Here is a 27,174-nt window from a genome sequence, read left to right as displayed (position 1 = left end):
CAAAGACAACATGTGATTTATGAATGTTGGATGCCATTGCGTCCATCTCTTTTTCCCTGTAGCCTCTGAAAGATGCTATTAAGTATACAAATTATTTCCTAATAATTATGGTAGTCTAAATTATATATTGCTTTACTTGTCTTTTGTTTTTATTTCCAGCACAAAAACTAGGACTCATTGTGAGATGCAACCCTTTTTAAAAGTTCAACTGACTCATGAAAATTTTGCAAACCTTTTCTTCTTCTAGCATATTAAGTCTTCCACATCAAGCATCTCCAGTGTCCCGCACCCCAAGCCTCCCTGCTGTAGACACAAGCTATATTAACACATCCCTCATCCAAGACTACAGACATCCTTTCCACATGACACCCATGCCTTATGACTTGCAAGGTGAGTCACCCATTCTTCTGTGTCATCACATAGCATTGTGAATGCCTTTTATCTGTATAGTCTTCTTCTGGGCAAGTCTAAGAAAGGTCGAAAGATTAGGAAAAGAGGAGGTTGGATCTAGGAAACTGAGAGAAATATACACTGTGGTCATAAATAAATACAGACTCAGTTCCTTGTTAGTACCTTCATCAGTAGCCAGTGTTTTACTACCAGTGGTAAAAACAGTTCAATGATCTTTAGGTTTTGTGCGCTTCAAAGTAGTCTGCAGATTGTTTTTGAATGACTTCCAATATGTTGCTTTAAATTTTGATATTTATGACAATTATTTTTTGTTCCCTGAATCCAGTTATAATGCATCAGGCATTGTGGGTAGCTATGTCATATTGTATTTTAGATAATGCAGAACTGAAACATTGGAAAGCTTTAATTTTTATTCCGGTGAACTTGATTCTTCTTTTTGAAAGTAATTTGAAATGTCAGTATACTCATTTCTACGATGTATTTTGAGTTCATAATAATCATTTACATTATCAAAAAGAATTACTAGTTGTTCTCATTATCTTTGTAATTTAATAATTTGTATATTAGCCATATAATCTAAGAACATTTTTTAAATTACAAAAAGCCATATATGCTCATTGTAGAAAATATAATACAAAAGCACAAAGTGCCCTCCACCCATTTCCTACAGTAAAATTCAGGGTCACTGGCAAGGATCTTGGGAGCTCAGATAGTTGAGTGGATTCCTAGTGATTGTTATGAAAATCCTATGTCAGCTCTGTCCAATAGAACTTTCTGCAATTAGGGAGATGTAATCTGACCAGTACAGTAGCCACTAGCCACATGTGGTTATGGAGCATTTAAAATGTGGCTAGTATGACTAAAGAACTGAATTTTTCATTTTATTTAACGTTAGTAAATTTAAATAGCCACATCAGGTGGTTAGCAGCTACTCTGTTAGACAGTGTACGCCCGTTTCTCACTGCCTGTTAGCCCACTGCCAAACTCACTATCAAGAACCACAGTACTGGGACTTCCCTGGCGGTCTAGTGGTTAAGACTTCACGCTTCCAGTGCAGGGGATGCAGGTTCGATCCCCAGTTGGGGACCTAAGATCCCACATGCCTTGCGGCATGGCCAAAACAAACAAACAAAAAACACAGTACTATACATTTTGCAGGATCCTCATGTTATAATCTGCTCTAGTGTAGACAGTGGATGGATCCCCAAAGTGTTGGTGTTGTTGTCATATTTTTATCTACACCTGCTTGTTGTACTTTTCTCCAAGTTTAGATACCATAATGAGGCATTTTATTCATGTTGGTTTACTTGCTCTTCGTCGCATTACACATTGGGCAATATGGACAAGAATGTGACTTGGAAGGGGCTGGCTTACAATGACTTGCTGGCAGCCAGGGATGAGAGCTGGTCCTTCTGTAATAGCCTCCACGCCAGCAGTCAGACACCCCCTCAGATCTCTTCCCCTCTCATGTCACTCAGGAGTCTCTGAGTTACAATCTGGAACAGATAGTGGGAAGTGAAGGAATTTGAGAAAGAAAATCTGTCTTATAACTTGCTTAATGTAAAAACGTCCTTATCCACAAAATGAGACCAGAGTAATTACATACCTCATGAGGTGCTTGTGAGGAGTAAATTCGAGTAGATTGAAAGGTGACTTTAGGGGAGTCGATGAGAGCATCTGGTGAAAAGTGCTCTGTCAATATAAGGGATCAGTGTTGGACTTAACAGGGCAGCAGTGGCCCAAGTCCCACAAATGGAGTCACCGGGAGTGCAAATCATTGCTAAAGCTTGAACTCTAGGCTTTGTAATCTAGAGATGGGAGAAATGTAAAACCTTCAGCTCAACTCTTCATGTTTAAATAAAATTCTAAATGAATTTAGAATTAGCTTTTTAAGATATTGTATTTGTTTTTGTAGTATTGGGACATTTGGAAGGCTTTTTCTTTCTTTCTTTTTTTTTTTTAAACTAAAATAATTTTTTCTCCCACAGGATTAGATTTCTTTCCTTTCTTATCAGGAGACAATCAGGTATGTTATATGAAAAAAATACTGTTATTTTAATTCTAAGTTAAAATACTTAAAAGTATAATATGTAGCCAAGAGAAAGAAAATAAATTTCCTTAGGAAATTCAGAGTAAGTTATACCCATTACTGTTAAGGTTTTAAAAATTTAAATAAAAGTACCTTTGTTTCAGCTGGGCCTGAATATATGGTAACTACAGTGTCTATTTGTTGGTTCCCAGTACTGTTTTATAAAAAACAGGGCAGTGAGTCATACTGACTGATAAATTTCTTGGCCATATATCTCCTGAAGAGAAAGAAAGTGGACTCTCCTGTTTCCTGCTGCTTCTGAGTATATGCCTCTTTGGAAATAGCATTATGAAAATTGCTTGCAATACAAATTAAAACCAAAAAATAATATTTTTATTCCCTCCCACAACCCCCCCCAGTCTCAACTACAAAAATGTCTCTTAAGATCAGTGATGTGCCAATAAAAATTAAAATTTAAAAAAAAGGTCAATGATGTGATCATTACATAAGACCATTTGATTTTGCAAAATGTTTTACTAAATATTTCAGAAACACCAGGTACTCAGAATATATTAAATTTAGGACTTTGTTCTGCTGAGAAGAAAGTTTATTAATTTATAAGTATAATTAACTTCATTTTCTGTCTTTTGTTTCCCCTCCCTAGCATTATAACACCTCCCTGCTTGCCGCTGCAGCAGCAGCGGTTTCAGATGATCAAGACCTCTTACACTCGTCTCGGTTTTTTCCATATACCTCCTCACAGATGTTTCTCGATCAGTTAAGTGCAGGAGGCAGTACTTCTCTGCCAACCACCAATGGAAGCAGCAGTGGCAGTAACAGCAGCCTCGTATCCTCCAACAGCCTAAGGGAGAGCCATAGCCACGCCGTCGCAAATAGGAGCAGCGCGGACACAGCATCCATCTTCGGCATCATCCCAGACATCATTTCACTGGACTGATTCCCTTGCCCCTGCTGCTCCCATCCCTACCCCAGATTAAATGAACTTGGTAGAAAGAAGAGAACTTTGTGCTATGTTTTACCTTATTCTGTTTAGAAAAGTACACAAGCGTGTTTTTTTTCCTTTTTTTTAGGGAAAAAATTAAAAGAAATGTACAGAGAACAAAACTATATTTTCAGTTTTACTTTTGTATATAAATCTAAGACTGCCTGTCTGAAAAAACACTTGTAAAAAACAAAAAAAAGGAAAGAAAAGAAAAAAAAAAGAAAAAAAACAAGTACCCACAAACCACCTTCAGTTCATTCTTTCTGGATTCTGAAGATTTTTTTTCCATCATTTGTCCTATTTGGTTTTATTTTACTTCAATGGCATTATTTTATTTGCAATAACAGAAAAGGAATTGCATGTATGAAGTTTTAAATTGTGGGCTTTTCTTTGTTGTGGGGAGGGGCTGGGGGGGATAGTTTTAATTTCCATTTTCTAAAAATGACAGACTTGGATTCTGTTTGTGTGTGTGCATATTTTATCCAGCCTTAAGTTATAAATCTCATCTGTCCCTCTGCATTCCCTATGTATTTTCAGGACATAGCTTGTGGGTGTGTGTGTGTGTCTGTGTGTATTTTTCTGTCGTTACTGTTCCTTCTCCCGAGTTTGCATTCAGTTGATAAATCAGTTGCCTGCTTCTTTCAAAGTGCTTTGAAGGTCTTGAACTCTCATATGAGCATCTTTATCGACTATCCCAATTGCATGTTCTCCATCACATATTGTCTCTTATTTGCTAGATACCCCCTGAGAATATGTTTCAGAGATTGGAGTAGAGCTATCTGGGTAAGGAGTAGGCTTAGCCGACCTGTGAGTAATACACTTTAGTCTAGTTCTTTATTTTAAATTTGGATTGCCAGTATTATGTATTTAAACCAAGTCTGTGAACACCTGCCTTTTTGGCCACAGGGTAACAAGTTTTCATGTAAGATCTTCATACCAAGGTAGGAAGTAAAAATAGCTTAGAAAAGCCCTGTTGGATGTCTTGTGCAGCTGACAGAGGTAAGGCTACATCACCTCAAAAAAGAAAGACAGACAGTCAATTATCCTTAAAAGTAAATTCTCTTTGGAAAATACAATGCCCCACACATGTCAGTCCGTAGAAATCTATCATCTGATAAACAGTTGAAATTCAAAATGGGCTTGATCCTTAGTCATTTTCACTCTCTGGTTCTGAGTGTACTTATTTTTTTAGCCTAGTTATCTTGTTTGTTTTATATTTTTCTTCACCTTTTAAAGACAAGCATGACATAGGAAAGTTAAATCTTTTTAAGAATTCATGGATCAGTCTGATCTACTCTTATTAATAATGGAAATGTAAATATATTGAAAACTGTTTTTCAGGAAATGAGTGAGGGTTGGAGGGAAGGAAAAAGTGGTTCTACTTGTGTTCCAAAATCCTCGTCAGAGAAGGTCCGTTTTTCAGGTAATATCTGAAGGTGTTGAAAATATTGTTTATCTGATTGAAAGGTTTAGCAGGTTTAACAGAAAAGATAAGGAAGGGGCATAACGATTACCAATTTTCCAGACTGGATTTTTATATCACAACTGTTAATGTTCTCAGAGTTGTTCTCAGAGTTGATGAAGGACCACCTTTGTGTATAAAATTGTCATTTTAAACCTGGCGGTGGTAACAAATTGACCTACTTTAATCCAGTTAGAGTTCAAGATGTCTGTATCTTCAGTTGTCTGTTGAAATTAATGGTTCACATGACTGTGTGGCATTTTAAAATACCTGTTTTTACAGGATCTCTCTGCCACCAAATTGTTGACTTGAAGTTTGAAAAACAAGTTGGTATTGATATGTATATGTGTGTGTGTATATATGTATTTATAGACAAGTGTGTGTGAGTGACAACTGAGTTATATAGTCTTCCCTACGCATGTGTATTCCACACATTCATGGCTGAGTTATAGTCACTAAACAATTTGCAATTAAAAAAAATTCATTGTCAGTTAAAACAGGAAATAGTTAAGTTTTTAAATGAATCTGGTGTTATGTGAGTACACACTTTAGAACTCTCATTGCCATGTTAACTTAGGCTAATATCTAATAGTATTATAATTTGTGTCTAAATTCAGATTGGGATAGAAATTACTTAAATTGTAGGGAGTTGCTTCTTATTTCACATTGTAATAGGAAACGTTTCTGTTAATTCAGCTAAGATAAAATGAATAGTTTTGTTTTTCTTTGTTGTTGTTAGTGGTCTCAGAATTCTGATCAATAACTTTGTGTATGATGCTGAATAACAAACTCTTTGAATGATCCAGTTGAAAAACCGTCCCTCTACTTTCTTCAGCCCAGTTTTGGAAAGGGTTATTTTCCCTCAGGGTCCTGCGTTATACCAACCGAAGGGAAGAACAGGTAACAGGGAGAAATAAATGTCTGTCTAGTAGCTTTGGTCGTGTCTACACGGGCGAAACTAACCATTCAGTTTGTCTTTTTTAGTTCATTCCACTCTTAAGGAGTTTGTTCCCTTCAGTTGTTAACTTTCTAAAATGTTGCAGTAGTAGTAGCTATTACTCTGTTGGTCTCATGGCCGCTATTAGTCAATCAGACTTTTTATGGTCCATAGTAATTATTAGTGGAGTCATGCACTGCATCTTTATCTTCTAAGTGTTTTTTTTTTTTAAGCACAGTTATTTCTTTTTTCCCCAGCCCACCGTCACTCCCCCACCCAAGCTAATATTGACATGCTGTCTGTGGATAAATAATGATTCTCAGAATCTTTAGTCAAGTTACCACCATCCCCCTTGCCTTGGTCACTCATAATAGGTGAGCATATGTTTGTGTGTCTGTACAGTACTGTGGGTGGGTGTGTGTGTGTATGTGCACACACACACATCTTTAGTATAATAGCTGTTTGACTAGCAGGGTTGAAGTGGCTTTTAATTATTTTGTGGGCATTATTGAACACATGTTTTTAAAAGTATCTGGACCTTAACCATGCCACGCTTGGTTGACTAATTTATTTTGAGCATTAAAAATTTTCTACTTCTATTAATGTAGACATTATCACAATTCTCTAGTATTACTGACTTAGAAAAGATACACTTAAGCTTCTGAGAAATGTGATTTCTTGGCAGATTTTCCTTTGAGTCAAATGTCTGAAACTGAATGAAAATACATCCCAATTTTAAATTACTAATTGTGGAAAGAACATTGTTTTTAAACAGCTCCAATTTTAAACACATAAAAACACTTCAAGATCTTTAGGACTTTAAAGCATATTTGAAATTATTTTAGTAAGAGTTTTGTTTTATCAATACATGTTGAATTCTGTTTTTTAATTAAAAGAAAACACAAAGCTTAGATTTCAGAAAGAGGGAGGGAGAATAGCTGGTGGTCCCAGAGTGTGCTGCTGTTAATTGTTTAATTAACAAAGGGGAAAAATGTATATAAACAGATATAAAAGTTACCATAAATTCCATGAACTTAAATCTGTGATTCATTGCCTTAAAACTTTCTCTCTTAGAATTTCCATACCGCATGCCAAACCAGTAAAATGGCTTTTAAAAATGTATAGTAGACCAATGTCAGTTTGTATAAAAGTACCAAGTGAAAATATTTATTACATGCATTGGAAAAAAAAATTGTTTACCTATTGAATGTTACCTGTTTATGTAGAGCTCTTTAGATGTAATAAAAGAAAAGCCTTCAGTTAATTTGTCTTCTGTAAAATACACTGCTGCGTATACAAGGGGACAATCCCTATGAGAAAAAGTGACAATGCTTTGTGCTTCCAGAGCCCCTTTGATACAGAGATTTCAAAGCATGACAGGTAACTCATTCTCTTGCAACATGCTTTGAGGTAAGTAATGAATATACAGCTATCATTCCCCTTTCTTACTGAAATATGGCTAGCTTTGTAATGAACCACAGCATCTGTTTAGTTTTAAATCTGTTTAATCTGCAATTTGATTGTTAAGAGCACTGTGGCCTTTTTTTGCAAACAATAGTTGGTGCTAGGTAAACCAACAGGAATTTCAGGAATGAGCACGAAACCCAGACATGGGGTAGTGTCAGAGCCTTTCCTGGGGTAGACGTTTAAATCAGAGCACATCCCAGGATCTTGGAATCCTACCCACTGAACACCCTTAATGAGGAACACCAAGTCAGTGGACACGAGCCCCAGGTTCTCAAGGCCATTACACACCACTTGTGTGTTTTTGGCAAGGTCTACTTCAGATTCCTGTTTGTTAGGCAAATGAGATTCATAAAACTTGCTTTGAAACCATACGGGTACCATTCAGTGGCATATAAAGACAAAGCTTTGAGGGAACGTACCCTCGTTTATTGTTATAGCCCAGAACTTCCTTTTCCTGTCCCATCTAAATCACAGGTATCTACTGTCTAATCCTTGGTATTCCAGAGTGGCTGTGCAGGACTAACTTCCTCATGTCCATGATGAGTTAAAAAGAAATGTGGCGCACTAGGACCCTTGAGCCTTGCCTGAAAGTGACATATAGCAGTTCTGCATGGGGTGCCAACATCGAACCAGCCCTCAGATGGATTTACCATGAAGGTAATGAAGTTTAAGCACCAGGGCCCCTCACTTGCTCTGGTCTCTTCCAGGGTCCCAGGAGCAGCCCTAGTAATTCTATATTTCTACTGTAATATTTTTGAAGAAGGCTGCCGAATCGTATAACCCTCAGACCCCACAAAACCCCCTGTACCGTGTGAGCCTAAGATCCCCAGCCTGACGATCACAAGGTCACCTACTTGGTGTTTTGGGGCCCATATACTGCCTGCCCCCACAGAAGCCTCCTCTACAGCTCCTAGGAATTCCTACTCACTCCATTGGCAGTTACACTGTTGGGGAAATGAAAGCGGCTCTCCTTTCTCAGGACCTCCATTTGGTCTGAGGCCGTGCAGCATCTTGAGATAGCTGCACTAAGACTCTGTTTTGTCCCCTGAAGTTTCCCTTGTTCCTGGCCCTTAGATTTGTGTTCTGTGTAAACCTCCCCAGAGACGCACCTCCTTCTTAATTTGGTTTTCTTTTGCTTTAGCCACTAAGGCACAATTAGAAAAAGCCACAGCCCAGAGAGCCCAGTTTTGATACATATAAGGATGAAAATCTCTCTCTGGACTTAGAGTTCTGCCCTGCCCCCGCCTCAGCATGCTGGTGTGTGACTCCAGCCCGTTTTAGGGCTGTGCTGGCGCTAGCAATGGATCCACAACTTTGATGAGTGCACAGGCAGCACCAGCCTGGCACCTCCTGGCTACGTAACTAACTTAAAAAGCCACTTGAGCTGGAAAAGCTCCCGGCAGGACCAGTACCCCTACTATTGTTTTCCAGGGCTCTCGCTGGGTCATGGCTGTGGCCTGTTCCATCCCCTTATTACTTTCCATTAGTCCCGAGGAAATGGCTTGAAGCCATTATCAATTTGGCCCACTTGAGCAGACCATCCTAGTCCCATGAACCTCTCTGATAATGGGTCAGGGAGGAGCTCAAAATTCTGACAGAAGCATCATAACAGGTCTGCTCAAGCTCTGCAAGGCCTCAGTGAATGCAGCTCGTCACATCTGGTTTCCTTTGGTTTGGGGTGTAGTCAGATCACTCTTCCCAGGGTTTAGCTGATGCTGCCTTGTTTTTGTTTTTTTTTTTTTAATTTATTTTTCTTTTCTTTATTTTTTCTTTATTTATTTTTGGCTACGTTGGGTCTTCGTTGCTGAACACGAGATTTCTCTAGTTGCGGTGAGCGGGGGCTACTCTTCGTTGCGGTGCGCAGGCTTCTCATTGCGGTGGCTTCTCTTGTTGTGGAGCACAGGCTCTAGGTGTGCAGGCTCAGTAGTTGTGGCTGATGGGCTGTAGAGCGCAGGCTCAGTAGTTGTGGCATGCGGGCTCTAGAGCGAAGGCTCAGTAGTTGTGGCGCACAGGCTTAGTTGCTCCGCGGCATGTGGGATCTTCCGGGACCAGGGCTCGAACCCGCGTCCCCTGCATTGGCAGGCAGATCCTTAACCACTGCGCCACCAGGGAAGCCCTGCTGCCTTGTTTTAAACCTGCTTTTTATCCTGTTTATGAATGAATATCCTGAACTACATTAGTATGCACTGGGAATGAGAATTTGTATGTGACCCTGTGGTGCTGCAAGAACTGTTGCCATAGTTTGAGCCCTCTGCTTGTCGCTGTTTCGCAGCTAGCTTTATCTTTGAAATGCGGAAGATGATTCTAGCACCCAAATACAGAATATTAGTCTTTCAGTAAATTTACCTTTTTAGGAGAAGCACGACCATGGCAACCCAGGATTACACAGTGCTCTACAATTTGCAAAGGCCTTTTGAAGCCCATTCTCAACAGGCTCCATGAGGTAAGAAGTAGGAATCCAACCTCAGTGAGGATCCTAAGGCTTTGAGGGGTGAAATGATTTGCCCAAAATCACCTGACTCGGAAGTGGCAGAGTCAGGGCTGGAACCCTGGCCCAACCATAGGCTCGTTCCATGATGTAAAGAGCTAGACTCATGGTAGTTAGTTATTAAAATCAGTAAAAATCTTTTATTAAAGACATGCTAATACTGTAGCTGAAATAGTTTCGTTTCCTTGCTAAGTTAGTTACCCTCTGCTGTGGTCAGGTATGTCATCTTGCTGTGTTTGCCATCTCCCGCAAGTGAAAGGAACACTTTTCTTTTTAAAAATTCATCAGTCTGAGTTTTCCAGCCCAGGGGAGGCTCTCTTGCCTTCTCCTCATTCAGTAGTCCTGCACAGGAATGGTGATCTTGTGGATAAATTCGTCATACTTCACTTTGCCATTAGGTTCAATATCTGCTTCCCTGAAAAGATCATCCACTGCAATAAATCACATTAATTTTTCAGTTTGGCTTTAGTGTTACGTTATAGGACATCCAGTTGGGGGTTGGGACTCCCTGGAGGTCTTCCCTGAGCGTCTAATTGACTGTTCCCGTAGATGAGGAAATAAACCAGTGGAGGGAACAGGACAACCCACCCCCTCCCCCTTGGAGACCATGTATCCAATTTTGAGTTCATCAGGCTTTCTGCAGGGGCCAGGGTAGGGGTGTACTGGTAAGGATTCAATCACTGAAACCACCTTGTGCTTTTTTTTTCTCCCCTTCAGAAAATGTCTGACCCCTGTGCCAGTATTTCCAGAAAGCTTGGGCATGACTTTTACCTTCTACAGCCCACCCTCTCAGCCCCCTGCACAACAGACACCCTCTGCAGCTCCATCCTGGGCCCCCCAGCCCAGTCTTTGGCCTGCCCCTGACCTGCCAGTCTGCCTTCCAACTTGACACCCCCCCACCCCAAGGGGGCTCGGTGACAAGTGGTAACTGCCACCATCACCTCTTTTAAAAAGTGTGCGTTTCGGGGGTGGGGTAGTGTAAGAGAAAATATATTCAACTGTGTCTAAGCTCAAAGCCTACAAAAAACTGCCATTGTTCTCTAATGTTGCTCAAAAAAGAAAAAACAAAAACAAAAACCCTACATTTACGGGTTCTGGATCCCTGGGACAAAATACTAGCTTGTCCCAGGAGTTGACAGCAAGAGCCATTTCAGCTTACAATTTTCCACAGTGGCTTCTCAGGACCATCCTCACCCTCTTACAAAGCTATCTCACTGCTCTGTGTTAACTTCCCCGGCCCCAGGCGTCCCCAACATAATCCTGGGTAGTTGTTAGAAAATATCCTGTGACTTCCTGCTTAACCATCCTCCTCCAAAAATGTAATTACTGTGCTCTGTGCTTAAGCTGATAGTAGTTCTGAGTATTTTCAGAATGTTGAGACTGTAATTTATCTTATTTCATAGAGATGCGTCTACCCATCAACCACTTGGTTAAAACCGTCCCAATGGACAGGTCTAACACCAACCACTGCAGCCTCCAACTGTCCAGAAGAGGGGCAGCTGGAGTCTGATGATGCCTTCTGGGTAGAACAGCGGTTCCCTGTGAACCCACAAAGAACCAGGTCGCAAAGGAGGCCTCCCTCCCAGCCATCTCAGCAGCTCCAAGGATGCTTCTGTAGTAAAACTGAAGCTTTTCTTTCAATCACTGAGGGTAAAGGAGTCTTACTTCTAGTACCATCTTTCCTTCTCCCACAGCCAGAGGAAGGGACATCATTCTCTGTCTGGAAGACATTGTCAGTTTCTTTGAAATGTTTCTTTACTGGTTAAACAAATGAGAGATAATGTTTGAGTTTGGGGGCCATGGTATTGCTTTAGACAGAGATCATTAACCGTAAGAATTAAGGCCCCTGCTGGCCCTCTGCTAACACTCCACTTGGTACATAAAAGGCCAAGCAGTGTCCTCAGAGCCGGGGAGGGAAGGAGAGCCCGTGTTTCCCTGTTCACATTAAAACAGCCACAATGAAAGACGAGATCGTGATAGCTGCTGGCCTGAAAAAGCGGGGGAAGCTCCATCTGCCTTCTGTAGAGCTATTTTTACATGCTTTGCGCTGTGCCTTTGTGACTGCAGATAAAAATCTCAGCAGACTGCTTTATAGAATGTTAGCTCTTGGAGGGACCTGAGGGATTGTCTATTGTAACCTCATTTCCCAACGAGGAAAGTGAGGAGGGTGAGAGAGGTTAAGAAACTCACCTGAGTTCCCCCAGAATGAGGGGGAGCCAGGATTCAAGTCTGTTTGTTGTGATTTAACCAAAGGCTAAAGGCCCATCACTATTGAAGCCTTTTTCCTCCTGCCTTAATCATAGGCAGTGGCCCAGCGGCTTAACTAGAAATCCCAGCCTCTGGGGTTGGTGGGTGTGGACTCTGGCGGTGACCTGGCATGGCTGCCGTGGCTGGACCGAGGGGCCCGCCAGGCAGGCTGGGAGAACACCTGCAAAGGGCCCGACATTGGGGTCACCCTTACCATCGACATTGGGCTTTCCTAGAAGACCCAAGCCTCTCATCCTCTCTGAGGTGAGAAGGTAGGAGTCAAAAACCACCACGGACACCCCTTCTGGAAAAGCTCTTAGAGCTGGCTGAGTCGTGAGGAAAGGGAGCAAAGTAACATCTCAATTTAGAAACTTGGCAGCAGTAGCAGCTTCAGAAGACAGACAGCTGTGGTGAGAGAAAAGAGCCTGAGAGGGGCTGGGGGGCGGGGGTCCGAGTGTCTAATAGACCTGCATGTAGCTCCCAGCTCTGTTACTCACAAGCCACTCACTGCACCTGTTTAATCAGTATGAGGGGGGCACTAGTGCTCCCAGAGATGTCATAATCACTAAATGAAGGCCCACAGTGAAAGTTTAGAACACAGTGCGATGCCCAAGTAGATCATAACTGGGTTTCCCCAAGCTGTCCCTTCGCCCTGGCTAACTTCTCCTGCCACCCAAAGGGTCCCTAGTTCTTTTCTGGGATCCAATCCAGAGTTCACCAAGCTCAACATCTAGTCACAACCTTCTGGGGCATCCATCAAATGCAGTGCCTACATAACCCAGGTGGCATGGATTGGGCTTTGGTGTCCTTCCCCTCACCCCTTAATCACCTCCTGCTGTTGGGAAAGAGGGACCCAGGCCATTACCTTCTTTGTGGGTGAGCTTCTCTCCCAGTTTCATGAGTTTTGACCGCAGTTCAGACGCCATGATGTAGCCTTTCTTCTCCTTGTCCGCCATCAACATGGCCAAAAGAATTTCCTTCTCTGGGTCCTCTTGTTTTATTTGCATGTGCATAATGGTCAGGAAAGTAGAGAAATCCAGCTCTCCATTTCTGTCTAGGAGCCCCCCGAACACAGCAGAGTGAGCAGGGAGGGAAAGGCTTCTCTGGAGGAAGGCAGCTGGCTTCCTGCCTTCATGGCCAGCTCAAGGGCCACCTAACTCAGGAAGCACCGTGCTGGAGGCAGTGGTCATGAGGAGGAGGATGCAGCCTGTCCTGCTGCGTTCCCACCATGGATGTGCCTCATTTAATCCTCCCAACAGCCTCTTAGTGACGGGTTATCATCGCATTTTGCCCACTAAGGAGACAGAAGCTCAGAGCGTAGAGTCACCTCAGAGCAGTGGCAGGACCAGGATGAAGCACTGCCTCCTCTACTCCCTTCTGGATGCTTCTCTCCTATCCTGAACCGGAGGGAAGTGCACCAACATGTCTGTCTCCCCTTTTGGCAGCCACTGTAACACATCTACAAAGATGGACAGATGAGCCGCACCTGGGGCCTCAAGCCTCTGTCCCACCCAGGCTGTTCACCTCACTGCAGCCTCCACCCCAGTCCCCCCAGCCCACACCCCTCCTCCAGGCATGCCTGGGGACCTCCGCCCAGGCCCTGGCTGGGCTACAACTGCAGGAAGTCAGAACTGCCCCTGACCACAGCTTCCTGTTTGCAGGAGACAGAAACCAGAGGAAACCACCACCCCTTCGGAGATGGAAGCAGTGGATCTCAGTGGCTGAGCGCCCCATCACCGGGCTTGAGGCCTTCAGAGGCCCAACCCCCAGGCCCAGGCTGTCCTCAGGACGGGCTCCCAGTGCTACTTCAGGCACCCTCGGATGGGACCTCAGGATAATGCTAGCAGATGGTGGGAACCCATCTGAGAGATGAGGAAACTGAGGTCCAGATGGGCTCTTGATCAAGTGTTCTTTCCAGGCCACCCTTCTCTTTCCTTCCTGAGTGTCCAGCCACCAATGCAAACAGCCATCCTGGCCTCTGACATCCCTCCCTCTTTTTCTTTAAAAAATAAAAACCCACCACGAGCAACAACAACAGAACTTGTTTTTGGTTATGAAAAGTCCCGTATGTTTCCATTGTCATAAACAGAGGAAACAAGGAATGAAAATCACCCATAATCGCATCACCAGAGAACCACTTGGAGATCAGAATTGGGTTCCAAGCCTGATTCCACCATTGGCGTAAGCACTTGGGGAAGTTACCTAATGGGCTCTGAATCTTGATCTTTGTCTGTAAAACCCAGATTAGGATAGTGCCTCCTTCACTGGATTGTTGAACTAATAAGCACATGACAAATAGTAAAGGGACATCGTTCTAGCAAAACAACGTTGGGATCACTTAGCACCGTCTGGACTGCAGGTGTGTGATAACCTTGTTGGAATGCCTAGATCCTTGGTCCTCTGGGATGGGGGTGTCACCGGTTGCTGGGAGGATTCAAGGAAGCCCGAGTGATACACAGCACACCTGGCCAGGTGCCTCCACAGCACCCAGCCGGTGAGCTCCAGCTACAACCTACCCCTCAAACTTCTGAGCTGTTTACAGCCCGATCATCTGCACCTGCCTGCCGGGCCCTCCCCAGGACCACAGCTGTGGGGCTCAGAGCCCACCCTCAGCCCAGACGACTCCTTCCCTGGCAACTGGCCCAGCCCAGTCCACTCACCTATCCTTTGAGTCTGCAGGTGCCGCTGCACCTCCCCCGGCGTCGGGCTGGCCCCCAGGCACCTCATCACCATCAGGAGGTCAGTGGCTTTAATCTTCCCCCGCTGCTGCTTGTCGTACAGGGAGAAGCATTCCTTGTACTCTGCCAAAGCCCAGAAGGGAGAATCAGGAGCTCTCTTTCACCCTCCACCCCGCTTCTCCGTCCTCTCCCCCTCTTTCTGCCCCTCCCCTTCCTTTTGCCTGCTCCCCTCTCCTCTTCCCCTCCTAGAGTGGCCAGACAGCAAAGAAAAGTCCAGGGCTGCCAGGGTAAACCGAATTTCAGATATTCTAAAAAATGTATTCATTGTTCAAGTCGATCCCAAGTTTTGCGTGGGATATACTTATAAAGGTATTTGTTATTTATCTGAAATTTACATTTAACTAGGTGTCCTGTTTCATCTGCCAAACCCTCTCCCCTCCCCCTCCTGACTTCCCTTCTGCCTCCTCCCTCTCAGCCTCCCCGCTCCCTTCCTCAGTCGACTAAAACCAGGCGAAAGCGCTCTCACCCCCCAGGGCCAGCCCAGGGAGACCAGGAGCCCGCCGCAGGGCACCAGACGCCCAGGGGACCTTGGCAAAGACAGCTTATGTGGGAGACAGGGACAATAATGCCTCAGGGCTACTGGTCCTCCTTTTTGGGAAGGACCAGAAATCCCCTCTGGGCAGGCCTGGCAGAGAGGCTCTCACATGTGATGACAATAATCACAACTGTGGGCACCTCTGAGTCTACTGCTCCAGCCGCCGGCCTCCAGACTGCTGAACTCTCAAGCTGCTCTCTGACACAGGTCCTGGCCCCCTTCAAGAGGCGCTGCCAGGAAGTCCTCCCAGGCTCTGCTGAGATCCTGCTTGCTGCTCTCCCCAAACCCTCTCCCCTGCTGGGGGCGAAGTATCCTCCAGATCCACAGCCCCCCAGGCCCAGCAGAACCGACCCCCACCTGCATCCCCCAGACCCCCAGCCCTGGAGGCACAGTGAGGCCAGCCGTGAGCTTGGGAAGGTCAGGGGCCCCTCACAGAGGTTCTGACCACAGCCCGGGGGTAGGGCTCTCATCAGAATTGGTCAAGACTCCCCTCTCGCCCAGTCCCTGGGGCCCATGGGGTAGAGCTCCTGCTTGAGCCCTGCTTGGGAACATGCAGGGCCCTGTGCTGTCCTCAGCACCCTGCTCTCCCGCTTCCCACACCCAGCTGGTTCCTCAGAGGCCTAGACCAGTGGCTCCTGAGCTGATGATAACAAAACCAGCAACCGCCGCTCCCACTACTAGCACTTGCCCCCCAGGCCCTTGTGTAATCCTCACTGTGACCCTGTGGGGTGGTACCTTTGTTGTTCCCATGGTGCAGATGGGGCAAGGAAGGCTGGAGCAGCAGAGGACTCGCAGTGGGCAGCCTGCTCTGCCCCTGAGGCCACACTGGATCTCCACTCCCGGGCAGAAGCCACCAGAGGGCAGCAGAGCGGCAGAGACGGCAAAAGGAAGCCCGGGCCTAGGGCCCTTTCATGGTCCCTCCTTAAGGCCTCTCCTGGCAGCAGAGGATTTCAGGGAGGCTGCTAATCAAAGGCAGGCCAGGCAGTGGGGTTTAGAGACAATTAGCTGCTTTTGTGCCTGTGGAGAGGTTGAATGGGAACCTTCCACCCTTTCAGAACTTTCCAGAGCCTGAGCTTCGGAGGGGCAGACCAGCAACAGGACCTGGTGGCAGGGGCTGGAGTGGCCCAGGGGAAGCAGGGCCAGAGCCTGGCCTAACCCCACTTTTGGTTCCTGCAAAACCTAATTCCCTCCAAGAAGGCCCAGTGCCAGTGGGGATGGGGGCAGAGAGAGAGGGCCACCATGTGTGCAGGGCCTAAACTCAGCTCTCCCCCTCCCCCTCCTGGGAACTGCTCTTGGCCACCTCACCTTGTCTTCTGTCTGGTTTGCCTCTGCACAAGGGGTGGGCGCGCTGCCTTCCTGAGACTTCATTCTATGACAGTTGACCATCTTCCAACAGTGGCCAGGTGGGGACATCACATTCTTGGGGCCTGGAATCCACCAGGCTCTACAGGGGGGCACATTGCCCCCCGCCCCCTGCACCACGGGGGCCCATGGTCCCTGATACCAGCAGGGCTAAGGTCAAATGGAGGCCCATCTCCTCAGTTACATAAAATGTGTTCTGTCTTCCTGCCTTTTAGATACTTGGGAGTCTGGCTCTGAACTTGGAGTCTTGTGCTGGAACAACAGGGCTCTTCTCCTTCCACCCCCTGCCCCGCCCCCCGAGACCTCCACACCTCCTTCCTCTCCCTGCCTGGCTCTCCTTCTGATAGGCCAGCCGGCCATCCAACATCCTGTTTATTTTACTACTTTCCTTTGTTGTCCCCCCCATCCCTGCAAGGTGAACCCTGTGAGCACAGGTATTTAGGGCTATTACATGCACTGCTATATTTTTTTATGCCTAGAACTGGGCTGGCACAAAGAAAGGACTCATAACTGTTGAATGAAAGAACAAATTGGGTTAAATAAATTGAATTAAAAATCCCCTTTAGGTTTTCCCTTTGAAAATACAAATACCCCAAGGCAAGAAAGAATCCTCCCCAGGGCCTAGGATGACACCAGTTGTATGCTCGGAATGTAACAACTGGCTCTGATGATATATGTACATAGTTTAAGTTTTATAGACTTAAGGATGTGCAGCACACAATTTACAAATCATAAAATATACTCTTGATTATAAATTCCATCTAGCCAATTGATTATCACAGTGAGTTTTGACAGCTCTTGTAGCCATTGCCAACCTACAGTTTTGATTTAACCATAAGTGAGGTAGGCTGCATGCCAATGAATGCCACTCTTTTCCCAATGACTATACTATCATTACCTCTGATAAGTGATCTACTATTAAACTATTTCTCGCCTTTGTACAAATTATATTCATTCAACTGAAATCTCTTTCAAATCTTCAGCACTATTGACTGCAAGAGATTTTTTTATATATATATATATATATAAATTTATTTTGGGCTGCATTGGGTCTTTGTTGCTGCACGCGGGCTTTCTCTAGTTGCGGCGAGCGGGGGCTACTGTTTGTTGCGGTGCACAGGCCTCTCATTAAGGTGGCTTCTCTTGTTATGGAGCACGGGCTCTGGGCGCGCGGGCTCAGTAGCTGTGGCTCACAGGCTCTAGAGCGCAGGCTCAGTAGTTGTGGCGCACGGGCTTAGTTGCTCCGCGGCATGTGGGATCTTCCCGGACCAGGGTCCGAACCCATGTCCCTTGCATTGGCAGGCAGATTCTTAACCACTGCGCCACCAGGGAAGCCCCAAGAGATATCTTTTAAAAATGTTTATACAGATGGAGGGATTGGAGCATTCTTTCATCTTCCATTGTTTAATAATGGCTGATTTTAACAACCAGCTCACAAATTTCTTAAAACCGTACCGTCCGGCTCACGATAGCAAGAGCAAGCTGGCCCCAGTGTCGGTCTGGGTGACACCCAGGCCCAGTGTCAGGCACGTGGCTGACATCTGCTGTCTCCCTCACTCACAGCAGCCTGGTGAGGCAGTGTCATTAGCCCCACTTCACAGATGAGACAACTGAGGCTCAGAGGTGACTGGACCCCAGGTCCACTGCCTCCAAGGTCCCTGGTCTTCCTACTCCAGTCTTTCATTCATTAACGTTTGTGGTCACTTTCTTTGTGTCAGACATTAGGATACAAAGGGGAACTTACCTTCTTCCCTTCTGGGAGGTTCAGAGGCCCCAGAGGGAGGGTCAATGAGCCTCAGAGCCAGGTGTTGGTGGGGAGAGGCTGAGGCTGACAGCTGGACTCCAGCCCCGAGACTCCTCAAGTCTTGCCTCGAGACCTGGGCAAGAGAGGCCCCTGCCCTGGGCCTTGTGTTTTAAGAGTCCCTGCTCTGTTCCCCCTCGTAGGGTAAGGATATCAAGGGGTCTGTGGGGAGGTGCCTACAACCCACCCACCCACTCTCCCTTATAGACCAAGCTCCTGGTACCCAGAACTCTGGAATCCCTGCCCAGGTAACCCCCAGTTCATCTCCCTGCTTGAGCTCCGATGGGCCTCCCCAGCCAGGTCTGGGCCCCTGAGTTCTGTGTAACCCAACTCTGTTGGCTTGGCCTTGTGGAAAGAGAACCATGCACTGCGGGAAACTGAAGCCTGCTTGGGGACCAGCAGGTCAGGGGACTCCGGGAACAAAGTGCTCCAAACACCAAAACCAGGCTTGCTGTCAGGACAGAAGGGACCTCAGAGACCACCTAAGCTGACCTTCCCCCCTTTACAGATGGGGAGACTGAGGCCCAGAGGGTAGAAGCATCCTGCCTGAGAGTGCAAACCTGGGCTCTTTTCTCTTTCTCAGCCAGTTACAAAGCCCCCTCCTTTGGTCGGGTCCTCAGCCACAGCCAGTTGCCGGTGTCTCTCTGTCCATCCCCTTTCCCTCTCCTTCCCCAAATCCAACTATCAAGTTCTGGAGGAAAACCCAGTGAGCTCCCTCTCCTATCACTCCCCCTCCTGTAAATCACACTGACAAGTGTCACACCAACATCTCTTACCTCCAAGCTTTGCCCCCCACCTGCACCTTCAACCCAGCCCTTCCCTGCGGCGGCTGGCCCCTTGCCTGTGGGTGGGCCCAGCTCTCCCACCAACCTCCTTCCCTCCCACTAACAAAAAATGAGCAGAGCAAATTGCCTAATGAGACCCATATTTTGCTGTGAGTTGCTAATGAAAGAACAAACCAAACCTACCATTAATTTGGTCCTGGGAAAGAAACTTGGCCTGCAGCAGAGAGAGGAGAACAGTCAGGGAGGGACTCCACAAAAGCCCCCCGGCCACCCGGCCCAGGACAGCCTGACAGGGCCACACAGACCCTCACTCACCATCGCGGGGCCTCCGGCTGCCACCCGTGCGCTCGCTGCTCCCAGAACCGCCTTCCTGTTCCCCTTCCTCCCGGCTTCAAGTCGAAAGTCCGCCAAGCTGGGTGGAGGCCCCGGTTATAAATCCACGGCTGCCATGGAGACCAGGCCCAACGCCAGGGGTCAGATTCCAGCTTCCCGTGCACTGCTGATGCCGGGCCTGCCTAGGCTAGTGGCAGGTTGGGTTTTGAGAGACCCGGGCTGCACGAGGGCTTCCCCAGCACTCGATCCTGCATCAGGAGGCTGATTCTCTGTAGCCAGAGGACAAACGCTGCTGTTCCTTCCTGGGAGCCCTCAGTGGACACTAAGAAGGGGTCAGTGACACACAGAAAGGGGGTCCCTGGCCCTGCCTCCGGGGGTCTTTCCTCTCTCTCTCCAGGGACTAAGCTGGGGGCTGACAGGCTCCTCCTAGGTGTCGGGCACTTTGCACACCGCCTTACTTAAGGCTCATCACACACCACCTTGTAGGTAGAAGGAAACACCACTGTGACGGCACAGCCGCCTCCACTGCCAGAGCCTTGGGATGCCGTATGCAGAAGGGACACAGCCACTGTTGCTCTAAGGCCCCTCTGCTGAGTGACTTCGGCGTGTCACTTCACTGCTCTGTGCCTCAGTGTCCTGGCCGGGCCTCATCGCAGGGCTGTTGATGGTCAAATGGCTGGTGCACCGTCAGTTCTCAGCATGTGTGTCAGTTCTCTTCCCTCCTTCCGGTTGGGGGGGGGGCGGTTTGGGGTGGGGGGGCGGTTTGGGGTGGGGGGGGCGGTTTGGGGTGGGGGGGCGGTTTGGGGTGGGGGGGCGGTTTGGGGTGGGGGGGCGGTTTGGGGTGGGGATGCAGTAGGTGCCTGCATTCTGGTCTGCGGCCCCACCACAGGCTGCCCAGGGGGCTCAGAGAGAGGCCTCTTAAGTGACTTTCCCGGCTGGGAAGTCTCCCCCTTTTCTTCCTTTCCCTCCTCTCCCCACCGCAGCCCCCACCCCTTCCAGCAGAAGCTGCTGACTCTCCCCATTTCTCAGTGGTTTGTGCTGCCCCCCCACCCATCCCCACACCCACCGAGGAAGTGAGGGGGGTGGTTCCCTGGAGCTACAGCGCTGGGCACAGCTGGGTTCTCCCCGTTCTTCTCCCAGAAACCTGTTATATCCCTTGTCCACGGCTGGCGGCTGTCCTGCCTGTGGGCTCCGACTCCAGGGTCCACCCACTTTGTCAGGACCAGCACGTATGGCCGCACATGTGCACTGCACAGAGCTCCCGAACCAGGGACAAGTGGGTCCTAGAAAGGGGCTGCATGTGCGCAGAGGGATGTGTTGGTAATTGGCACATGGACAGCTGGGGCCCTCCTTTGTCCCTTGACCACCTCCATGTGGAAGGTTCTCTTTTCCTCCACTTCGTGTCTCCCGAGTCACCTGTTCACACCCGTTTCTAGACCCACAGAATCTCAGCTGGAGGATTCTCACTCTTCCCGGTTGGGCTGAGTAGAGGAGAGACTGGAGGGAGGCAGGAGACGGGAACTTCTCGCTAACAGCCTTACGGGAAAAGAGGAGACGGGACGTCAGATGGGGCCTTGGAAGGGCGGAGAGCACAGAGCAGAGGCCTTGGGGGGAAGGCCGGCAGGGCCGGGCAAAGTGCTTACTGGGAATCACCCTGTGTTTGGAAAGGGTCTCTTGGAGGAGACATGACTGTTGAGCCTTGTAGTAGCCCAGCCCCGAGACCGAAGAGCCCAGAGGCAGCGACAGAGATGACAATTCGTTGGATAGGGGATCTTACGTGTCCTAAAAAACATCCTGGAGCGACTCCCCACTGTGGATGGAAGATACGACGTAGGACACGGCAGCAGTTTTCGCTACTCCAAGGGAGAAGGAGGCTACCAGTTATAGGGGGAATTGACTTCAGGTGGGCTCATCAGTTACTAGGGACTAGTTAAGCCCTACAATTACGAGGATTGGATGGTCATGGGAGTGTAGCAGGGCCTGGTCGAACTGGGGATGTACAGAGAGTAAGAGAACAGCGATCTTGAGCAGCCTGACCATACGCTCCACCCCACACACCCTATATGACCCTTACAATCTTGGTCCGACCCTCTTCCGCCATATCCCAGGGGTCATGTATGCAGAGGGCGCTGCAACCAAATACCACAAATGCAACAGAGGCAACAGCTGCTAAGGAGTATCAAGAGTCCAAGAGGTGGGAACACTTTGGAGCCAGGCGCTTATTGGGCCAACTTTCCATGCAAGTCCAGAGGAGGATGACCACCGCATCTCGCTGTAGACCCAGCAGTCAGACTCACCCATGGCGAGGCCACCATTGTTGTCCAGGTCCCAGACAGATTCCCTCTGCTCAGGCTAGGGACGAAATAGAGAGACGTTTTACAGGCACAAGATGGGGGGAAGATCATGACCCTGAAGCCAAACACAAGCAGTAACAGCATTCTGAGATCACACCACCCCTACCTGTGGTCTGCGTCCCAGCCTGCAGTCCCACACCGTCTGTCCTCCCTCAGTCCCCACGGCCAGTGCCAAACACCGGAGAGGGCGTAAAACACACCATAGGGTTTATATAATGGTGCTTTCTCCAATAGGGGCCTGGATTAATTACCTTAGTGGTCTTAGGCAGGGCCAAGCGGAGGACAGGTGAAGCCTGTAAGTCCCTTTCTAATCCCATTCCCCATGAAGCCGCAAACCCAAACCGCCGGGGACCTACCTGCCAGTCCCAGGCCATTTTGTCCTGGGTTCCCCTAGGAACAGGTCTGGTGGCCAGGGTGAAAACAAGTTATTGTCCTGATCAGTACTGGTCCTTCGGTGGTCAACAGCTGAACTTGGATGGTGCTGACTCGTTGCTTCTGGGTTAACGTGCTGCAGGCACTGGGTCGACTGCTCCTGGTACGTTCAGTCGTAGCTCGGAGGGGCTGAGTTAGCGTCCTGGTGCACATGTCAAGAGAGCGGCTTTCCAGTCTCGCTGCTTAAGTGGTCCATTCATCCCTCTGCTCAGCCCGGCAGCAGGGGCATTGTAGCGCAGGGGAAATGCCAGTGTCTGTCATTTTCATCGGCCCATGCCTCAATTTCGTGGCCCATAAAGTGGGCTCCTTGGTGGCTCTCGGGGTCCCTTCCCCATAGGGTCGCCCCGCCACCACCCACTCCTGGGCTACCCACTGTACCCATCCAGATGCTGTCCGTTGCAGGCCTGCTGTCCACTGCTGCCCACCTGCACTGAGTACCCCAGGCCAACCCATCAGTGTGCGAAACCTCCCAAGGGATGGAGCCTGTGCCTTCTTCCACTAAAGGTGCTATCTCAGGAGGACCAGCTGTCTCCCTCAGGCCAGTGGGGTCCTCCATGGTGTAGGTCACCAGGCCTCAGATAGCGTGTAACTCTGCACTCAGTGGGCCAGTAGGTCAAGGGCTACGTTGACTTCAACAGACATGCCACTTAGTTATGGTTTGGACTTGTGCATGCCCGGACTTGGGCTTCTGGAAGGTATCCTTTAGCCACTCAGCTATGGGATCTTGAGTACGTACAGTCACTGGGGTGCCTTCTGGGAGGTCTTTCACCTGTTGTGAAGCACTGTAGATTGCACAGAGCTGTCGTTCCATCACACGGCATCGTTATTGCGCCCCCTTCCACGGGTGGGACCAGAAGCCCAAGGGCACTCTTGTGATTACGCTGTTACCACAGGCCCCAACCAAACCCTTGCGGCTAACTGGCCACGTCCAACTCACAAGCCTGTCCCTGAGTTCATATCCCTAAAGCCCTGGATCTGTTAACAGCCACCTTGGCTTGGGTGAAGGCCTCTTCCTCCCCCGGGTCCTCTCCCACTGAGCTCCCTCCTTTACAGGCTTGAACAAGGGTCAAAACGTGTGGGCCAGATGCGGGGTGGAAGGCCTCCAATAGCCCAGCAGCCCTAGCCAGGTCTCTCATTGTTTCGGGGTGATGGCTCACAGGTGCGCTTGCATTTTGCCAGTAACTGCTGAGGGTACCACTTTTGGCTTACCTGACCAGATAACACCCAAGTAGTTGACAGGTCATCCAGGTCTTTGCCTTCTGTCTGCATTCTCCAGCCATCCGTCTGCTGTCAAATGAGCTCCAAGCGTGGGGGCTGCTACTGTGAAACGGGAAACAGACCCTGAGCTTAACAGAATATCACCATCATGATGGGAGAGAGAGGCATCCCTCCTGATGGTCAGCTGCCTCCGCTCTGGGGGAGAAAAGAGCTCTTCATCTGTGCCTGGGGGACAGGGAGCTCCATGACCTCGTCCCAATCTTCTTCCTCTTCATCAGTGCTCTCGGTAGGGTCCCACGCCTTGGGGTTCCCATTTGGACGGGCCCCAACCATCTGGACTCCCTGTCGGGGAAGCTGCCTTCCCTTCAGCCACGCGGCATGGCGGGTTAAGTGTCTGCTTCCCATCTTGTTCCCTCAATCTGGCCATTAACGTTCCAGCAGTTTTGGTTTGGGCCAGCCTGGCATCCCAGCTGTAGGCCCCGAGCCTGAGCCTCGGGCAGTTGCTCAGTGTCTGTGGCCTTTCTCAGCCTCCAAAGCAGCAGCCAGCCCACAGTCACGGCTACCCCTTCCACCGTCTAGCTTCATTTTTCCCCACACTAATGGCAGTGACAGCTCTGCGACACCCGCGGGGTGCTCTATGGATTCGCCCGGCTCTTGGCGGCCCCCATTCATCAAGGACAGACGCCACAGGGCCCCGCACACGAGTGGATGGCCACCCCCGGATGCCTCACAACTTTCCATTTCCCGTCCTTCTTCCCTGACATCTCGGTGCTCCCGGGAGTTTCCTTGGCTTCTCAGCTGGCTCGCCAATTGTTGGGCTGCACTCCCACAGGCCTGCATGCCTTGTAGTGGCCCAGCCTTGAGACCAAAGGAACAGCCCAGAGACAGTGACAGAGACATCAGTGATTTGCTGGATAGGGGATCTTACACATTCGAAGCAACATCCTGGAGCAGCACCCCGCCGTGGGCAGCAAACAGGACTCGGCAGCCGCCTTTGCTGCTCCTGCGGGGGAAGGAGGCTACCAGTTATAGGGGGAATTGACTTCAGGTGGGCTCATCCGTTACTAGGGACTAGTTAAGCCCTACAATTACGAGGATTGGATGGTCATGGGAGTGAAGCAGGGCCTGGTCGAGCTGGGGATGTACAGAGAGCAAGAGAACAGCCATCTTGAGCGGCCTGACCATACGCTCCACCCCACACACCCTATATGACCCTTACAATCTTGGTCCGACCCTCTTCTGCCATATCCCGGGGATCATGTATGCAGAGGGCGCTACAACCAAATACCACAAATGCAACAGAGGCAACAGCTGCTAAGGAGTATCAAGAGTCCAAGAGGTGGGCAGACTTTGGAGCCACCTCCAAAGGCGCTTATTGGGCCAACTTTCCATGGAAGTCCAGAGGAGAATGACCACCACATGTCGCTGTAGACCCAGCAGTCAGACTCACCCATGGCGAGGCCACCATTGTTGGCCGGGTCCCAGACAGATTCCCTCTGCTCAGGCTAGGGACGAAATAGAGAGACGTTTTACAGGCACAAGACGGGGGGAAGATCATGACCCTGAGGCCAAACACAAGCAGTAACAGCATTCTGAGATCACACCACCCCTACCTGTGGTCTGCGTCCCAGCCTGCAGTCCCACACCGTCTGTCCTCCCTCAGTCCCCACGGCCAGTGCCAAACACCGGAGAGGGCGTTAAACATACCATAGGGTTTATATAATGGTGCTTTCTCCAATAGGGGCCTGGATTAATTACCTTAGTGGTCTTAGGCAGGGCCAAGCGGAGGACAGGTGAAGCCTGTAGTCCCTTTCTAATCCCATTCCCCATGAAGCCGCAAACCCAAACCGCCGGGGACCTACCTGCCAGTCCCAGGCCATTTTGTCCAGGGTTCCCCTAGGAACAGGTCTGGGGGCCAGGGTGAAAACAAGTTACTGTCCTGATCAGTACTGGTCCTTCGGTGGTCAACAGCTGAACTTGGATGGTGCTGACTCGTTGCTTCTGGGTTAACGTGCTGCAGGCACTGGGTCGACTGCTCCTGGTACGTTCAGTCGTAGCTCGGAGGGGCTGAGTTAGCGTCCTGGTGCACATGTCAAGAGAGCGGCTTTCCAGTCTCGCTGCTTAAGTGGTCCATTCATCCCTCTGCTCAGCCCGGCAGCAGGGGCATTGTAGCGCAGGGGAAATGCCAGTGTCTGTCATTTTCATCGGCCCATGCCTCAATTTCGTGGCCCATAAAGTGGGCTCCTTGGTGGCTCTCGGGGTCCCTTCCCCATAGGGTCGCCCCACCACCACCCACTCCTGGGCTACCCACTGTACCCATCCAGATGCTGTCCGTTGCAGGCCTGCTGTCCACTGCTGCCCACCTGCACTGAGTACCCCAGGCCAACCCATCAGTGTGCGAAACCTCCCAAGGGATGGAGCCTGAGCCTTCTTCCACTAAAGGTGCTATCTCAGGAGGACCAGCTGTCTCCCTCAGGCCAGTGGGGTCCTCCATGGTGTAGGTCACCAGGCCTCAGATAGCGTGTAACTCTGCACTCAGTGGGCCAGTAGGTCAAGGGCTACGTTGACTTCAACAGACATGCCACTTAGTTATGGTTTGGACTTGTGCATGCCCGGACTTGGGCTTCTGGAAGGTATCCGTTAGCCACTCAGCTATGGGATCTTGAGTACGTACAGTCACTGGGGTGCCTTCTGGGAGGTCTTTCACCTGTTGTGAAGCACCGTAGATTGCACAGAGCTGTCGTTCCATCACACGGCATCGTTATTGCGCCCCCTTCCACGGGTGGGACCAGAAGCCCAAGGGCACTCTTGTGATTACGCTGTTACCACAGGCCCCAACCAAACCCTTGCGGCTAACTGGCCACGTCCAACTCACAAGCCTGTCCCTGAGTTCATATCCCTAAAGCCCTGGATCTGTTTAACAGCCACCTTGGCTTGGGTGAAGGCCTCTTCCTCCCCCGGGTCCTCTCCCACTGAGCTCCCTCCTTTACAGGCTTGAACAAGGGTCAAAACGTTTGGGCCAGATGCGGGGTGGAAGGCCTCCAATAGCCCAGCAGCCCTAGCCAGGTCTCTCATTGTTTCGGGGTGATGGCTCACAGGTGCGCTTGCATTTTGCCAGTAACTGCTGAGGGTACCACTTTTGGCTTACCTGACCAGATAACACCCAAGTAGTTGACAGGTCATCTAGGTCTTTGCCTTCTGTCTGCATTCTCCAGCCATCCGTCTGCTGTCAAATGAGCTCCAAGCGTGGCGGCTGCTACTGTGAAACGGGAAACAGACCCTGAGGTTAACAGAATATCACCATCATGATGGGAGAGAGAGGCATCCCTCCTGATGGTCAGCTGCCTCTGCTCTGGGGGAGAAAAGAGCTCTTCATCTGTGCCTGGGGGACAGGGAGCTCGATGACCTCGTCCCAATCTTCTTCCTCTTCATCAGTGCTCTCGGTAGGGTCCCACGCCTTGGGGTTCCCATTTGGACGGGCCCCAACCATCTGGACTCCCTGTCGGGGAAGCTGCCTTCCCTTCAGCCACGCGGCATGCCGGGTTAAGTGTCTGCTTCCCATCTTGTATCCC

General features: G+C 49.0%; 2 protein-coding genes across 11 annotated transcripts in view; one reads left to right on the top strand and one right to left on the bottom strand.

Moving 5' to 3' along the window:
• PIAS1 (protein inhibitor of activated STAT 1) overlaps positions 1 to 7,106 on the top strand; it is a 123,100-nt gene extending 115,994 nt beyond the window's left edge. Inside the window, exons 12-14 of one of the 4 annotated variants that reach the window (XM_036841919.1) lie at positions 248 to 390; positions 2,400 to 2,437; positions 3,105 to 7,106. In XM_036841919.1, the coding sequence (XP_036697814.1) occupies positions 248 to 390; positions 2,400 to 2,437; positions 3,105 to 3,398 (475 nt within the window). In that variant the 3' untranslated portion in view covers positions 3,399 to 7,106. Of the gene's footprint in view, positions 1 to 247; positions 391 to 2,399; positions 2,438 to 3,104 lie in introns of those variants that run through there. The other 3 variants (XM_036841920.1, XM_036841922.1, XR_005018619.1) reach the window with 3 other exon arrangements.
• A 2,803-nt stretch (positions 7,107 to 9,909) lies between these two features.
• Positions 9,910 to 27,132, bottom strand: CALML4 (calmodulin like 4). 7 transcript variants are annotated; one of them, XM_036841923.1, is made up of 12 exons: positions 25,465 to 25,880; positions 25,053 to 25,107; positions 23,594 to 24,605; positions 22,309 to 22,526; positions 21,896 to 21,950; positions 21,015 to 21,134; positions 19,581 to 19,867; positions 19,449 to 19,479; positions 14,705 to 14,845; positions 12,910 to 13,098; positions 11,463 to 11,555; positions 9,910 to 10,228 (listed from the first exon to the last, which is right to left on the bottom strand). In XM_036841923.1, the coding sequence occupies exons 7-12, from the start codon at positions 19,581 to 19,583 to the stop codon at positions 10,131 to 10,133; spliced, it is 555 nt and encodes a 184-aa protein (XP_036697818.1). In that variant the 5' UTR covers positions 19,584 to 19,867; positions 21,015 to 21,134; positions 21,896 to 21,950; positions 22,309 to 22,526; positions 23,594 to 24,605; positions 25,053 to 25,107; positions 25,465 to 25,880; the 3' UTR covers positions 9,910 to 10,130. The 7 variants fall into 7 exon arrangements, 5 of the variants coding, with proteins under 5 accessions (XP_036697818.1, XP_036697819.1, XP_036697821.1 ...); XM_036841924.1 differs by lacking the exon at positions 22,309 to 22,526 and having other exon boundaries at positions 23,594 to 23,704; positions 24,531 to 24,605; XM_036841926.1 differs by lacking the exon at positions 11,463 to 11,555 and having other exon boundaries at positions 9,914 to 10,228; positions 22,309 to 23,166; positions 25,465 to 25,879.
• Between the last annotated feature and the right edge of the window lie 42 nt (positions 27,133 to 27,174).

This window comes from Balaenoptera musculus, chromosome 2, assembly GCF_009873245.2.
Source record: "Balaenoptera musculus isolate JJ_BM4_2016_0621 chromosome 2, mBalMus1.pri.v3, whole genome shotgun sequence".
NCBI lineage: Eukaryota > Metazoa > Chordata > Mammalia > Artiodactyla > Balaenopteridae > Balaenoptera > Balaenoptera musculus.
The sequence above is the reverse complement of the archived record's forward strand: the minus strand, read 5'-3'. Positions and strand labels throughout refer to the sequence as shown.

Coding starts and splice junctions, on each gene's coding strand:
- CALML4 (XM_036841923.1), bottom strand. Junction 13,099..14,704: donor CCTGCAGACTCAAAGGATAG/GTGAGTGGACTG, acceptor GGGGGCTCCTAG/ACAGAAATGGAGAGCTGGAT. Junction 11,556..12,909: donor GAAGCTCACCCACAAAGAAG/GTAATGGCCTGG, acceptor TTGTTTAACCAG/TAAAGAAACATTTCAAAGAA.